The 15,266-nt window shown below is 56.1% G+C and overlaps 5 protein-coding genes across 5 annotated transcripts; 3 read left to right on the forward strand and 2 right to left on the reverse strand.

The window, feature by feature from the left end:
• The first annotated feature begins 266 nt into the window (after positions 1 to 266).
• B0I36DRAFT_938 (fungal hydrophobin-domain-containing protein) lies at positions 267 to 806 on the forward strand. The gene has a single exon (XM_046163617.1). It carries the CDS (start codon positions 416 to 418, stop codon positions 719 to 721), a length of 306 nt encoding a protein of 101 aa, XP_046017717.1. The 5' UTR covers positions 267 to 415; the 3' UTR covers positions 722 to 806.
• A 2,073-nt stretch (positions 807 to 2,879) lies between these two features.
• Positions 2,880 to 4,500, reverse strand: B0I36DRAFT_309053 (uncharacterized protein). Its single transcript, XM_046152084.1, has one exon. It carries the CDS (start codon positions 4,347 to 4,349, stop codon positions 3,309 to 3,311), a length of 1,041 nt encoding a protein of 346 aa, XP_046017718.1. The 5' UTR covers positions 4,350 to 4,500; the 3' UTR covers positions 2,880 to 3,308.
• Positions 4,501 to 4,687: 187 nt separating this feature from the next.
• On the forward strand, positions 4,688 to 7,822 carry B0I36DRAFT_309055 (P-loop containing nucleoside triphosphate hydrolase protein). Its single transcript, XM_046152085.1, has 4 exons — positions 4,688 to 5,264; positions 5,354 to 5,596; positions 5,903 to 6,502; positions 6,560 to 7,822. Exons 1-4 carry the CDS (start codon positions 4,782 to 4,784, stop codon positions 7,592 to 7,594), a joined length of 2,361 nt encoding a protein of 786 aa, XP_046017719.1. The 5' UTR covers positions 4,688 to 4,781; the 3' UTR covers positions 7,595 to 7,822.
• A 160-nt stretch (positions 7,823 to 7,982) lies between these two features.
• Positions 7,983 to 10,080, reverse strand: B0I36DRAFT_279934 (CoA-transferase family III domain-containing protein; the record flags this gene model as incomplete). Its single annotated transcript, XM_046151462.1, has 5 exons — positions 9,425 to 10,080; positions 9,314 to 9,345; positions 9,121 to 9,247; positions 8,557 to 9,061; positions 7,983 to 8,497 (listed from the first exon to the last, which is right to left on the reverse strand). Exons 1-5 carry the CDS (start codon positions 9,608 to 9,610, stop codon positions 7,983 to 7,985), a joined length of 1,365 nt encoding a protein of 454 aa, XP_046017720.1. The 5' UTR covers positions 9,611 to 10,080.
• Positions 10,081 to 12,172: 2,092 nt separating this feature from the next.
• Positions 12,173 to 14,632, forward strand: B0I36DRAFT_343526 (uncharacterized protein; the record flags this gene model as incomplete). The annotated part of the gene is made up of 3 exons (XM_046156169.1): positions 12,173 to 12,862; positions 12,996 to 13,045; positions 13,195 to 14,632. 3 exons carry the CDS (start codon positions 12,173 to 12,175, stop codon positions 14,630 to 14,632), a joined length of 2,178 nt encoding a protein of 725 aa, XP_046017721.1.
• Between the last annotated feature and the right edge of the window lie 634 nt (positions 14,633 to 15,266).

Below are 15,266 nucleotides of genomic sequence, written 5' to 3' on the forward strand. Positions count from 1 at the left end.
TCACCGCCGACCCTTCTAGGAGATGAACACTCGTCAGTGTCAATGCTAGCCAAACCGGGCAGTACACCCGTGGTTCCAATTGTCCAATCGCAGTGGTCAACAGGGCATTTCCCCTGACGCCACAATACTGTGGTAGACGTTGCTCAGACCAGACCCTGCGGAGATGCGCCCGGCTCCCATTGCCTCGGGGCCATCGTCATGCCTGGAGACCATTGCAGGGAGGTCTCGATAGGTCGTCATGAGCTTTATGATGAGCCGGAATTGATATAAAAGTCGGGCTGTCTCCCATAGTCTCGAGTCTAGAAAAGCCTTTGATCATCCTCATCATCACACAATCTGCACAAACACTTCGCACACTCGCAACTTTGAGACAAGAACACCTCCTTATCAAAACTCCCTCACAAAACCAGTCAAGATGAAGACCACCTTCGCCATCGCGTCCCTCTTCGCTGCCGCGAGCTCCGTCCTCGCCGCGCCCACCATGGAGTCCCGCCAGGTCCCCTACGACCCGTGCTCGGGCCTGTACGACACACCTCTGTGCTGTGCCACCGACGTTCTGGGCGTCGCCGACCTCGACTGCGCCAACCCGCCCGCCGTCGTCACCGACCCGGCCAACTTCCAGTCCACCTGTGCCACTGCCGGACAGCGCGCTCGCTGCTGCATCCTGCCCCTCCTCGGACAGGGCATCCTCTGCCAGACTCCTGCCGGCGTCGTCTACTAAGCTCGTCTCGTCTCGTCTCGAGCTTAGCTTTTAAGACACTCCTCTTATCATGACATTTATGGCGGATCGCTCATGTTCGACCTGGATCAATGCGTCACCCAGTCACTCGGTGACCCTTGATCGCAAGCAATTCTCGTCACATTTGGAAGTGGATGAGGGGTTGTACAAGTCAGCTTGCAACCTTGTATGATTCAACAAGACGGGATGAGGAAAATTGTATCGTACTTACTCTACGAGGGTGTTCATGATTTTTTTTGTTTTTCCTCTTGGAGGAAGCTACGAGGGATGGGTTTTCAGACGCCAGAACAGTATTTCTTAATGTTACAATGATGGTTACAACGAAACAAACACACGTGATGCGAACATTGCTTGACTCCAGTGATTCAAGGTTTTATCATGGACTGGCAGAACTGGCATTGGCTTCGCGGCTGCTTGGATTATACCAACGACCCCCTGAGAGACCAGGAGCAAAACTTTACCTACCTAGGTCGCCATAAATCCCCAAGCATACCATTGAGTGCCGATAGTGACACTTGCAGACCCTCGAGCGAGAAGCTGGCAGGGCAGACGAATCGTGCGAGAGCTTGACCGACTGCTACTTTCCAGTCTTGATCCAAGGAACTCGTGAAATCTGGGACCACCTACCAAGCCCATCCCTCCCCTTGTGCAACAACATTATATGCAACATCTCACACCACACACAGCTGTACACCCCCGCACGCGACAATGTCAACCAGATCACTACATGTGGGGAACATGCGGCATGTCACAAGAACACCTAGAGCCGCAGAAACGCGCAAGTATGAAAAAGGCATGTCGTCGTGGACGCGCGCACATCCGAGTTCCCAGTGTGCATTATACGTAAATGCACGTGTGCGCGCGCCAGAAACGCGGGCAACCTGCAATGGTGATTGGCGTTTTTTTCTCTTGGCCGAGGTTTGGTGGTTATGGTTGTTTTGGTTGGTTTGGTCATTCAAGACGTGCTGTGAGCTTCCTGGCACTGTACTACTCGCTGCCTTTTGTTCAAGGAATGGGCGCGTGGGATATCATTGCCGCAAGGAGAAACGCCCGTGGCTTTGGGGGCGTGCTTTGCATTTTCCCCATGTCATGCTGTGGTCCTGCTAATGGATGTCGAAAGGGATTCGTTTCCAGCGAGCCACGCAGTAATTACGACTGGCCAAGGGTGGTGGTGGTGGTGGTGGTGGCTCGCAAGGGTTCACGCGGGTGTGTGTCAGTGGTGGTGGTGGTGTTTGCTGACGAGGCGAGAAGTTCGGTCGGTTTCCAGCAGCGAGCTCCAGCCTCACCGGGGCAGACACTCCTCCCTACCTCTACGGAGGCGAGTGTGGAGGAGGCCCCGCTGGCCAGGGACCATGTCAGATCGAGTCAGGCCCTGCTGGAGGAGGCCTTGGGGGCGAAGCCGCATGCGAGAGGGGTGCTGTGGACGGGAGTGGTTGATGAGTACGCTTATACGATTGGTCCCCAGTACCGTGGTGCTGGTAACTGCACGCGTACATACTTCATGCAAGTAGGGTGTGTGTGTGTGTGTGTGTGCTGCTTCTGCTGTTGGCCAAAGTTGAGCTGCCTGAAGGTGGACGTGACAATCGTGCCTTCAAATCTTGGAAACCATGCCCACCACGCTGGGGAGGTGGTGGTTGATGGGATGAGTGGGTGATGAGGCAAGCCAATGAGCGTGTATACTTCCCCTGTGCGGACCGCTGCAGGAAGGGTTTCTCTGGTAGTTTTGCATAGTTCAGTCATTTCTTGGAGATGTACCCTAGTGCCATTTGGCAGCTGCATGGCAATGAAAATGCACTACCATCTACAGGGATGCATCGCCAGCTTGTCGATCTGTCGAATCAGTGCAGCAATGAAAGGGCACTTGCCTGTGACTAGCGACCAAGTACCCCGAAAAATACGTGACCAGGGTACTCAAGCCGAGGGTGGGCACTTAAATCTTACACACGGAGCGAACCATCCCATCCAAGGGCTGATCGACCTTTCAGGAATTTGTGAAAGTTTAGACTTGAAACTCAAGATCCACAAGCATCACGGCTGTTTCGCGGCACGTCATCGAACTTCCCGGAGATACAGGGGTAGAGTAAGTGGAGTTCACGCTGGCATTGTAGATCGTGTACTGGAGACATAACTGCGAAGAATGCTAACGTTCAAGCATAATTGTATGGCCGAGTAACAAGTGACTATGAATAACTTCGGCGAGGCTTACTAACAACGCAACGGCATCATCTTCCATAAGTATCTAGACATTTACTTCCGTCTGTAAAATTGCTACTCCTTCATGCACTCGCACTCTCGCCGGCAAACAGCAAGTAGATTCCAGCTCCGCGCGCTGAACTCTATCCGAGGCGCGATATTTCCCGAATGGAAAAGTGACAATACAAGAATGGTCATTATACAGTTATCATACATACATGTTCTCATATGTGCTCGCACCACTCCATCCATGATCACATCGGATCGTGCTCATTATTAACGATCTGTATGGCGTAAGAGAGCACCTACTTTGATACGCGGAAAAGAGCAGCCTCGCCTTGAAGCCACGCGAATCCGGATTGCATTAGCTCATTCCTCAAACAAGCCCAACTCTGCGCATAATATCAAAAGAAATGTTCCGCGCAGGCTCCCAGACATGTTGCTTGCCATCGTACGTGGTATACAGAGCACCGATTCCCAAGCCGCACAAATGGGATGCATGGTTTATGCCTAAGCGCAGGAATTTGAGAGCACCAAAAGCACCGAGAGTCTCGAATGCAAGCAGGCCCCAGAGGAAGTCCTGAGCTTGCCAGGACATGGGTACGAAGATGATACCGATCTGGCTCGTCGGATTGGTCATGAGCCACGAGCCGACGATGCTCATGATAGCGCCACTGGCACCAAGCGTCGGTGTGAAACGGGTAATCGGCTGAGGCCATGGCAGTGCTGACCAGAGATGCGAGCCGAGTCCAGAGAGGGTACCAGCAGACAAGTAGAAGGACAGGAAGTGGCTGCCAGAGCCGGCGAAAACCTTGCCCTCGCCGACCTGCAAGCCGAACATGACAGTGGCATAGGCATTGAAGGCCCAGTGCAGAGCGCCGCCGTGCACGAAAGTCGAGGTGAATAGTGTGTAGCTTTTCAGGAGAACTGGCACGTGAGCGAGGCGGGCGGGAATCGTGGGTGTGAGCCTGCTTGCACCGTAGAGGCCGGCGTTGATGGCGACGAGGCTGTAGACCGACTTGCCAATGGGTGACAGGTTGCCCCAGAGCGGCACTGGCAACATCTGGCTGTCCGCCTTTTTAGGGGCCCAGTACCAGCCCGAATCGTTGTCAACCTGGGCCAACGTGGGCGTGCGAGTGGTGCGGTGCCGTTTCTTGTAGTCGGTGACGTCGTGGTGGACAGAGTAGCCAGCGCAGCCTAGGTAGATGAGCCCAGAGACGCTGACAGCCCAGACGATGGGACCGAGGACGCGGACGCGTGGCGCGCGGTGGTCTGCATAGCGGAAGTGAGCGTCGAGGTCCTCCATGGCCTGGCGGGAGAATGGCCTCCGGGACGCTGGCCGTCTCACGAAAGCTCCGGGCTGGGCGCTTGCCCAGCGCAGCGGCCTCGGCGCACGACGGACTGCCGTTGCAAACATGGTGACGGCGAGAGCTCCACAGAGTCCAGGGTGCAGATTAAGAGGACGTGATCCCGAGGGATTCCAGGTGTCTCAAAGGCGCATCGCGTCGCTGTCCAGATATATCGAACACCGCAATCCGGGCCTGTTTGCTAAGACCATGGGTATAAGAGGGTGCTAACGAGCCGTTGATGCGGTGCTAATGGATCCAATGTGGGGGAGTTCACGAAGGCTCCTTATCTTATCGTTGCTCCGGTTGGCTCGCTCGTTGTTGGGCAACAACGGGGCTGACGCCGCTGCAACAAAGTAAACAAAGCGGGGCCTGTCGCAAGCAGGACTCCATGCAGCCAGCTCGACAGCTACAACGCCAACCCCGGAGACATTATTGGGGAACACTCCCGCCTCACCAGTGCTTGTTGTTTATCCCGTATACTTCAACAGCCCAGCGGCTACATGCTGCGACCACAAACTACAATATCGCCCGGAGAAATCATTCCTTACTTAACCAGAGAAGGTCTAGCAGCAGTTCTGTACAACGACGGATCGCTCACTGCGAACACCACGTCTGAAGCCAGATCCTCAACTCAAATGATGGACAGCAGTCAGAAGGGACAGGCCAGTAGCCTGTTCCAGGTCTACCTTCGTCTTAGGCCTCACAGAGCAAGGCTGCCAAACGCGGATGCGGAGCGGTTCCTCCTCGTGGAAGAGCCTGAAGATGGCGGCGCTCCCACTCACATCACCCTGAATCCGCCCATGGACCGCAGAAGAGCAATCGAAAAGTTTGCCTTCACCCAAGTGTTCGAGGAGGCCTCTTCGCAGCTTGACATCTTCCATGGCACACGTGTGCTGCCACTGGTCGAAGGTGTGCTTGCTCCACAGGGCGGCGAGGGTACTGACGGCTTACTCGCCACGCTGGGCGTCACCGGCTCTGGCAAGGTAAGTGCCTCTCTTGTACAGGAGAGCGACTGCCGGAGACAAGAGCAGCCTTCAACACGCAGGTACTAATTTCGAACTTTGCATCATAGACACACACCATGCTGGGTTCCCGTCAGCAACGCGGCATGACACAACTTGCTCTGGACGTCATGTTTCGCGGCATCGATGCGAGCATCGTCGACTGTACACGGTCATCGTCGCTTGAAACGAGCATACAAGCGTCGGATGCCTCCGACGCAACTCTGCTCACCGCCCCAGCCTTTCTCGAGACCGTCTTTAGCGATTTCAGCGGTCCCTCACGCGCAGGATCTCGAGCTGCAACCCCAATGATAGTACGAAATCCCCCAACTTTCTACAAATCCCCTAACTCCTCTACGAATCCGCAAATGGGACTTGTCACGTTCTCCTCCTTGTTCGGTGGTTCAGGTCGCCGATGTCTTTACGTTCCACACGACAGGGCGTCGCGTGTTGCGGACACAACACCCTCGGCGAAAGCTGGGGTCAGCGGGCAAGATCTCTTTCGTGAGAGTCTACCATGTCCTCCGTCAAAGTTGACGAACACGCCTGGACCTCCTAAAAATTACATGTCCCTCACTTCTGCCGTGCGATTGAAGAATGCTGCTAAGACAATGACACAGACCGATCACGCTCCGCCACCAACACCCCGACGTCACATTCAGCGGCCGTCGGCGCTGCCTCAAGCTCCCGATATAAGCGCCGCCAGGGCTTCCAGCGACCCCTCGGCCGAGTACGCAATTGTGATATCCATGTATGAAGTATACAACGACAGAATATTCGATTTGCTCACGCCACCCATCAAGTCCAATGCAACCAAGGAATATAAGCGAAGACCGCTTCTCTTCAAGCCCACCGAGAACTCGCCCGATCGCAAAGTCGTCGCGGGACTTCGCAAGATTATTTGCAGTAGTCTGAAGGAAGCCTTGATGGTACTGGAGGCTGGGCTTCACGAAAGACGCGTGGCTGGCACAGGGAGCAACAGCGTCTCTTCGAGAAGTCACGGCTTTTTCAACGTTGAGGTCAAGAAGAGGCGACGCAGTCGTACCGCTTCACACTGGAGCACAAGTACACTGTCTATTGTTGATCTGGCAGGTAGTGAGAGAGCAAGGGACGCCAAGACGCAAGGCGCGACGCTTGCTGAAGCCGGCAAGATTAACGAGAGTCTGATGTACCTTGGGCAATGCCTGCAAATGCAGAGCGACGCGGCAAGCGCCACGAAGGTACGTTTGGCATGTCCTGGGTCCAAGCTCACTATCGAAGGCTGACAATATGCATAGCCAAACCTTGTGCCCTTCAGGCAATGCAAGCTCACCGAGCTGCTCTTCTCCAATTCCTTTCCGTCCACGTCTCTGGCTCAATCAACGACACATAGGCGGCCCCTTCAGAAAGGCGTAATGATTGTAACAGCGGATGCCTCGGGAGATTACAACGCCAACTCTCAGATTCTGCGGTACAGTGCACTTGCCCGAGAGGTGACGGTCCCCCGAGTGCCTTCCATCACTTCCACAATATTGGCGCCCGGTCAAGCGCAGCAAGATCTTAGCAGCAGCCCGACATCAACTTCGCCAATTGCGCAAAGAATGCATCATCCGTCCGCGACACACTCCCGCACATTCTCGCCGATGTCAGACACCGAGAGGGGGACCATGGAGAATGCGGCTCTCGAGATTGCTCGCATGGCAGACATAATAGATCAGCTAAACGCCGAGCTCGCAAAAGAGTCGGAAGCGCGGATGGAGGCTGAAGCTCACCTCATGTCAATGGAAGATCGGGTTGTCGAGTTAGAGCAGGAGATCCGTGAGGACTGCTATGCCGACTTTGAGCAAAGACTTGCCATGGAGATGAACCGGTGGAAGGCTTCATTGTCGCTTGAACAGGAGCGCGGTGAGGAGCACTGGGATCGCAAGGTGGAGGTCCTTGCCCGCGGTGTTGGTGTTGCCAACAATCATGACAACGGCGACGACTCCGAGGATGAGGACAAAGAGAACATCTTGATTGAGAGCCTGGAGCAGGAGAACGACCGCCTTCGTCGCGAGATTGCCGTGCTGAAGCGCGAGCTGACAACTCGCACACCCAGCAAGCGTGCGCCTCTTCAGGAGAGAGGCGACGTGCCCAGCACCAAGGGCGAGCTCAGCAGCCTCGGCAGCAGCATGGAGAACTTAAGGATAAGCACAAGCAGCAACGGCGCAGAAGACCCGGCGAAGAAAGGCATTCGAGTATCGAGCACCGGTAGCCCGACGAAGAAGGTCCGCAAGCTGCCAGCGCGAAAGTGGGAGTCTATCGATGCCGACGCCGACAATTCACTGATGTGAGAGGTGTCGTTCTCATGGCGTTCTTGGGGGAACAGGATGGTGCTGGGTGTTGGATTCATTTCATCGGCTTGTGGCGGCGGTCTTTCTGATGTTTGCACATACCCTTTTGAATTTTGATGACCACATTCTTGGCTTTTTGGCAGCATTCCGTCAGGATACGTTGTCTGAAGTTTCAGACGGATTTACGAACACAATCATCTTTCATAATACAGCAAGCTATATCTCAAATGTGTAAAATACATGCACTGACTTGACGACTCTCGAATGTTTGCCCACTGCACAGTACAATCACGACGCAGCAAATTATCGAGAACGAAAAGCTTGTGTCGTCATCGCCTTGTCGCTCAACAGAAACTGTCTAATGGCTTCTTCTATATCTAGCAGAATTCTAACTCACAGCGCCCTTCTCCTTGAGGGAAGCCACCTCATCTGCGCTGTACCCCAGCATCTCCGTCAACACCTCGTCCGTGTGCTGGCCGAGCAGCGGTGGCGGCGTCCTGATGCTGGGCTTGCTGTCGCTAAACTTGACGGGCGTGTTGACCATCTTGATGGGCCCGCAGCCCGGGTGCTCCATCTCGACGACCATGTTCCGGGCCTTTGTGTGCTCGTGGTTCAGGGTCCCCTGCACGTCGTTGACCGCGGCGTACGGCATGCCGCTGCCCTCGAAGGCCTCGAGCCACTCCTGGGTCGTCTTCTGCACCGTAATGGCTTCTATCGCGGCCTCCAGCTCGACGCGGTTGGCCACGCGGACCGCGTTCACGACGTACTTGGGGTCGGCCTTCCACTCTGGGCGCCCCAATCCGTCGCACAGGATACCAAAGAGGCGGTCGTTACCCCCACCGAATAGGATGTCGCCATCTTTCGTCTTGAATGACTTGTACGGGACGATCGAAGCTAGGGACCCTTGCCGTTAGCAAGAAGCACAGCCGCGCGCGGTAGGATATACGAGTCGGTCTTCTTACGATGTGCGGTGCCCCATCGGCCAGAGTCTTTCTTGCCACTTACGAGACAGCTGCTCGCAATGTTGGCCAAGGTCGCCGTCTGACAGTCACTGAGAGCAATATCGATATGCTGTCCCCGCCCCGTCTTTGCCCGCGCCAGCAGGGCGGCCATGATGCTGTTGCTTGTGTAGAGGCCTGTCGTCAAGTCCGTCACGGCAACGCCGACCTTGACGGGCGGCCCGTCCCGGTCACCAGTGATGTGCATCAGTCCGAATTCGGCCTCGACCATGACATCGTAGCCAGCCCGCTGCGAGTAGGGCCCAGTCTGGCCGTAGCCGGTGATTGAGGCGTAAATGAGCCCGGGGTTGATCTTCCGAAGCGTCTCGTAGTCCATGCTGTACTTTTTGAGAGAGCCAGGTATGTAGTTCTCGACCAGGATATCACACTTGGCAACTAGCTTGTGCAGAACCTCGACACCTTCGCCATGCTGGAAGGAAAGACCAATTGATTTTTTGTTGCGGTTGACCTGTTTCCTGATGGTTCAGCAAATGGTACTGCTGAGTTGTCAGTCCAGGGAAGTCTTACAGCAAAAAAGTACGCAGCTTCGCCGGGGCCTTGCAGTCCCGACTCCTGAGTGTACGGGGCGAATGGAGGACCCCATACTCTGGTGTCGTCGCCGCGCGTCGGGTGTTCAGCTTTGATGACCTCGGCTCTTCAACCACACAGTCAGTATTCCATCCGAGTCATTACTAGTCAACAGAAAGCCGCCCGGACATACCCCAAGTCGCCCAATATCTGTGTACAATACGGCTGTCCAAGAGGGAAACAGTACAGTTAGGGCCGACGAAGCGCAGCGCACGATATTGCAGCGGCAAGAAATGCAACTCACACCAGCGAGAACCCTCGTCATGTCCAGCACACGATATCCCGCTAAGGGGAGGTTTGCGGTGGACGAGACATCGGTGGCGGCGGCGGCGGCGGAACGGCGACGGGCCGTGGTCGAGAACAAGACCCGGGATGCCCTGCCGGTGGCAAGGCCGCGACCACCGGCGCGAGCGAAAGACCGGGCCAACATGTGACGCTTTATGCCGTCAGAGCTGATGCTGCCTCATAGGCTGGGCGGTGGATAGGGCGGGCGTCCAGGCCCGGGAGCACGATTTCGTGGTGGTGGTGGGCGGGCACGGTGTTGAGTACACCCGTGATGACGGACGGGCAGGCTTGTTGAGATGAGCAGGCGGACACGCGTACCTCTGAGGCAATGACAGGTCACGAAGCCTCCCACGATTGTTGTTCCTGCAGGGGCATGGCTCGAGTCTGCTAGGTTGGGCGGCCGAGGTGGCATTCCGTCCATGGCGGAAGCACCGCAGTGCCAAGTGCCGCTGGCTGGTGGGGTGGCCGACGCCGGCGCCGCTTCCCCACAGAGAGCAATCGGCGCCATCAATGCCTGCCAGGCAGGGCTTCTAGCTCGTCGGGGGCACGTCATCATGGCCAGCCTCGACCTGTCCCGAGATTGCAGTATTTTCTGTTGATGTAAACAAAGGACACCCGTGCGGTGCACATCAGGATCACAGAGTCATCATAGACTCGTCAGCAAGCCCTTTGAGGGGGATGTGATGTTGTCACGTCACTGGCAGGGGGTGCAGCTCGTGTCTGCCGGCTGCAGCTCCAGCGCTTGTTGTTTCATGAGTGCACGTCGCTGCCCGTCGAGATGAGCGAGACTGGCCCATCGAACCTTCCCCTGTAGGAGAGCTGGGCCTATCTTTCGAGACTGGACGGCCCGCGCACCACCAGCGATGATGATGCACGTGATGGATGATGACCTGACCTGCACGACCTCTTCCCGCGCATCAAAAGCAACACTCGCTCACTTTTCCGCCGTGGATGACTGTGTGCACTGTCCCCAACTCTAAAGATTAGTATGTTTGCAACCCTCGAAACACTGGCCTGGCTTGACTGCGCCTGCACCCCAACTTTGACCAAAATCTGACAGCACCGACACTGCACATTCGGTGCGACCACGAGACCTGCTCGGACTGGGCAGTGCCCGGCGGGGCTGACGAGAATTACTACGCAATATGCTTGTTCAATCGGCCGCAGCGAACAGACCATCAGCCTTCCACTCTTCTGGAAAGACCATTTCTCGTCTCGAATAGGGAATCCTTCCTGCCTCGAGCCACCTGGACCATCGGGGCACATGGGAATCAACAACGAGCCGCCATTGGACAGGCCGTCCGCGAATAGTACACCTGCAGAGCACTCTGTGCCGATACTCTGCATGGCGCATGCAGCACCGGCTCTCGTGTTGGCGCTGCCGCGCCCAAGCACCCGCGGCACGCTTGACACGACATAGTGTTCATGCCAATGCTGCACTCCCACCCCTCGACGAAGGATCTGTCCCAGGAATGCAGCTGAATGGGGAGGGCTGCAAGGATGTCGGCTGTGTGTGCGGCCTCACCAGTGGCTGCTGCAGTTCTAAATGTGGACCAACGGCAGGGAATCGCAGCCCCACCCAGCAGGCCCTTTGCTTGCTCGCACCAGTTGTCGTGCGAACCGAACAGACTCCCGAGATCGCGACCGATTCTACATCTCGGCACACCTGAGCAGGGCAAGACTAGTTCCATAGGGAGGAGGCAGGAACAAGTTTCCTGACCCAAGGCCTTGCCCTCTGACGAAAACATCCCCAGCCACTCGTCATTGCAAAGTTGCGATGCTATGGGGAGTAGCACGGCAGACCAGTGCTGCTGGCTGCATGACAAGTCCCAAACTCTCTTCCCTCCCACGCCACCACGCCAAGTGCCGCTGCAACACGGATGGGCCCCCAGGCACAGCCTCGTAATCCCTAAAAGCCTGACTCCCCAACCCCAGCCCACAGCCCTCCCTGTGTTCTGATTGGCCATCTGCACCCTACAATGTCCTGTTTCGTCAGCCAGTCGGATCTGTGGGACTAGCCGGGGTGCGGTTCGAGGCTGTACCAGCCTGAACCCTGTCCAACCCATCCACCCACCCAGACCTTATGTAACGGCGCATGGCGTAGATGTGTCGTGGATCAAATGAAAGAGACCAGACCCAGCCTCGCCCACTCCTGGCCCTGCTTATTGCCCACGACCGGGTGTGCGTGTCAATTACGTTTGGCCTGGCGTCGTGCTTCATCATGCACCCCAGCCAGCTAGCCCTTTAGTGATTAAAGTTGGCGTGGTGGCTCGTTCTGCTGATGGTTGGCTGTTGACGTGCGCAGACCAAGGCCACGATATAAGCACCAGAGCCTTCCCGGCGACGTCCACCCTCAGATGGGTGACTCTTGTCGTTACCGTACCCATCTCTACTCTAATACTCTAATTTGTAATACCCATCTGTTTCAAGCTGACCTCATCTCTTTCCAACCTTCGCTACCATCACTAGCGTACTTGTGAGGTCTTTTGCAGCTGACCCAAACCTTTGATCTGACATCGCCGGCATAATTACTTAACCTCTGTGCGGTTGCACTTTGCCGCCCCAGTACCATACAACGACAAGATACACGCCACATCGCAGACAAGAACGTCCATATGGCGCCCACAATATCCAACCTCGCCACAAGGGCCGTCGCCATGGGCGAACACATCTCACACATTTCCAAACGCTCCGAGCAATACGAAACATGGCAGATTGTACTCCTCACACTCATCCCGTCCTTGATAGCCGTCAGCCTCGCGGCATACTGCGTACACCAGCGGATCCGCCTGCATCGACTCTACAAGGAAAAAAGAAGACACACCCGCTCCTGCGGGAACGCGAGTTTGCCAAGATGAGCAAGCTGACGCGGGCTGCACGGCGCGACACCGAAGAAATGGAGCGGTCCATTATGATCCAAAAGTCGCTCGCCAGCCGGTCGTCTCTGGTGAGCACTACGTGTGGCAGTGGAGCCGGCGACCAAGGATCTATACGAAGCGTGCCAAAGACATTTTCAAGCAGTGAAAGGTCGTCACTACGTAATGTCGATCATCTTGCCATCACAATCGAGCACCACTCCCTCCACTCGACGGGTGACTTTTTCGCATTCGAGAATCAGCAGCAGCAGCCAGACAACAGACCGCGGACCGCGGGCTCACGAGGTCTCGGTCCCGTCCCGCCATCGCCGTTGTCGCAGGTCATGGTGTCACCCATTCTGGATTCGATACCGGTCTCGCCGTTGGTCCCTGCTTCCTTCGCATCGCCGCTCCCCCAGGCCCGCAGAGTGTCCTCGTCGGGATCCGCGAGGCCAGCCTCCAAGTCTGTAGGATCGCAGGAAGCTGCTGCGGTCAACACCACTGGGTCGCGGAGAGCCTCCTTACCAACCCGACCGAAGCTGGTAGGTCCGGACGCTCATGACTCGACCCAGACACGGCCGCCATCGAGTGTCTATTGATGCAGGATAGAGCCAGATGATAGTTGTAATGAAAAACATGGATTCAGGTAAACTTCTAATGTGCTGGCTGCCCCAGCACTGTGGCGTCCTTGTCCAGAGAATCGTGGATGATGGTGTATTCACCATGTATGTGATCACGAATATCTTGCATATGAGTCTTGCCAAAGTCGAGGTTAATTAGCAAGGGGATGTGCATGCGGGCTCGAGCTTCCAAGTTGAGACAGACCCAGCCTCCAAGTGGAAGCAGCGGCCTGGATCCACAAGCATAAACTTAGTAATCCAACCACACTTGGCTCCTGCGTTCACTTCCGCGTACCCACCGGCTACCCTGCCAAACCACAACGCAGAGTGGATGAGTCAGCTCTGGAGACTTCTCTCCATTCTACAAGGTTCTGCCTGGAGCCTCGATATTCGGCATCAACTTCATCCCTTCTACGTCAGCAAAGTGTTCGTCGCTCGTTGCCCGTGCCAGCTCGTTCCTTCGTCCCCAGCGCTACCACCTCGCGGCGGTGCATTCGCGGTTTCTCAGAGTTGTCACTGTCGCCCAGTCAGCACCACTGTCGCCCTCACGGTCTTCGCACACGAAGTCGCCACCGCCGCCCGTTTGTCGATTGGTATCACAGCTTCAGCCGAGCCCTCTCCGCCATGGCGACCTTCCCGGACGATGTGCTCGCCTCGATGAAGCCTCCCGGCATGGCTGATGCCGGCGCCGAGGACAGCTACAAGGAGAATCTCAACACGCACATGATGTGTCCCGACTGCCGCGAGTTTCCTCCCAACCTCATCGAAGAGTTTTCGTCTGGCGACATGGTCTGCGCCTCGTGCGGCCTGGTGCTCGGCGACCGGATCATCGACACGCGCAGCGAGTGGCGAACCTTTGCCAACGACGATCAAGGCAACGACGATCCGTCTCGTGTCGGTGATGCCATGAACCCGTTGCTCAACGGCTCGCAGCTCGAGACAGGCATCGCGTTCGGCGAGGGCATGCGCTCGCGAGAGCTACACCGCGCGCAGAACCGGTTACAGAATGACAAGGCCACAAAGGGACTGCTCTCTGCATACCGCGAGATCTCCCAGCTGTGCGACGCAATCAACATCTCCAAGACCGTGCAGGACTCCGCCAAGCACATCTTCAAGCTGACAGACGATGCCAAGCTCTTCAAGGGCAAGCCGCAAGACGCCGTCATTGCCGGCTGCATTTTCATCGCCTGCCGGCAGGCGGATGTGCCGCGGACGTTTAGAGAGATATTTGCCCTCACAAAGGTGTCCAAGAAGGAGATTGGCAGAACATTCAAAGCCCTCGAGAAATTCCTGCAGAGCAACCAAGAGGCGAACACGAGCCGGTCGCTGCTGCACTCCCTCAAGAGCGACAACACGACCTCGACGAGTGCGCCACAGCTCTGTGCTCGGTACTGCAGTGGCCTCAACTTCAACAATCCTCACCTTATGGAGAAGATCTCGAAGCAATTGGCGGAGAAGAGCTCGTCGGTCAAGGATCTGGCAGGTCGTTCGCCTCTGTCCGTTGCCGCGGCTTGTATCTACATGACTTCACACCTCATGGGCGAGCCTCGATCGTCCAAGGACATTGCCACTGTTGCTGGTGTTAGTGACGGCACAATCAAGACCGCTTACCGCTTCCTATACCAGGCCCGTGAGAGACTGGTGGAAGCGAGCTGGAAAGGCGCCGACATCGATAAACTGCCCACTAACTAGAGGCTGCTTGGGTTGGTCGTTTGTCGTCGTTCTGGCCGCGGGATGATTCTGCCCTGAAGTGGGGACTGCCGAGAATGCTGCCACGAAAAGGCACGTCTCGCAGTCATAGACTGAGAGGCTCTGTGTTGCTATTCGTGGCAGGGCCTACACTATCCGAGTTGAGCACGTTGGGTGATTCCACAAGCTCAAATTCTTGATTGAGTCGTAGGCTTGAGTCTCGACTCGCGCGGAGCAATCTGGCTCAGCGACGTGGACACATTGAACCCTCAAGCAGCTGGACTCATAACTGCCGAGCTCCTTACGGCTGCCTCAAGAACAGGTCTTCAGAAAAGTCGATCCTGAAGTTTGAGATCTCAGACAAATGCGTTCCGGCCGTGCACTTCGTTGGGCAGACGCGGGGGCCGTTTGGGTTTGCATTGGGGAATTCCTGGGATAGGGCATTGGAGAGCGCACCTCCCGCGCCTACACTACGAAAAGAAAAATATTGATACCACTCGATGGCGTTTGCATTTTACACACACATGGCTTACTGCAGCAGATACAATATCTTTTCTAGCGTAGAAGTTGCATCACGAACGAAATTGGAACATCTCTCTTGATCTGCAATTGGGGTTCGCTCGGGATAAGTGACTTG

This window comes from Microdochium trichocladiopsis (assembly GCF_020744255.1).
Source record: "Microdochium trichocladiopsis strain MPI-CAGE-CH-0230 chromosome Unknown B0I36scaffold_1, whole genome shotgun sequence".
NCBI classification, from domain to species: domain Eukaryota; kingdom Fungi; phylum Ascomycota; class Sordariomycetes; order Xylariales; family Microdochiaceae; genus Microdochium; species Microdochium trichocladiopsis.

Bases quoted from the DNA above. Each gene is read 5' to 3' on its own strand.
- B0I36DRAFT_309055 (XM_046152085.1), top strand. From the start codon at position 4,782: ATGCTGCGACCACAAACTACAATATCGCCCGGAGAAATCATTCCTTAC. The intron at 5,265-5,353 runs GTAAGTGCCTCT...TTTGCATCATAG, and splicing joins GCGTCACCGGCTCTGGCAAG to ACACACACCATGCTGGGTTC. The intron at 6,503-6,559 runs GTACGTTTGGCA...CAATATGCATAG, and splicing joins ACGCGGCAAGCGCCACGAAG to CCAAACCTTGTGCCCTTCAG.
- B0I36DRAFT_309053 (XM_046152084.1), bottom strand. From the start codon at position 4,349: ATGTTTGCAACGGCAGTCCGTCGTGCGCCGAGGCCGCTGCGCTGGGCA.
- B0I36DRAFT_938 (XM_046163617.1), top strand. From the start codon at position 416: ATGAAGACCACCTTCGCCATCGCGTCCCTCTTCGCTGCCGCGAGCTCC.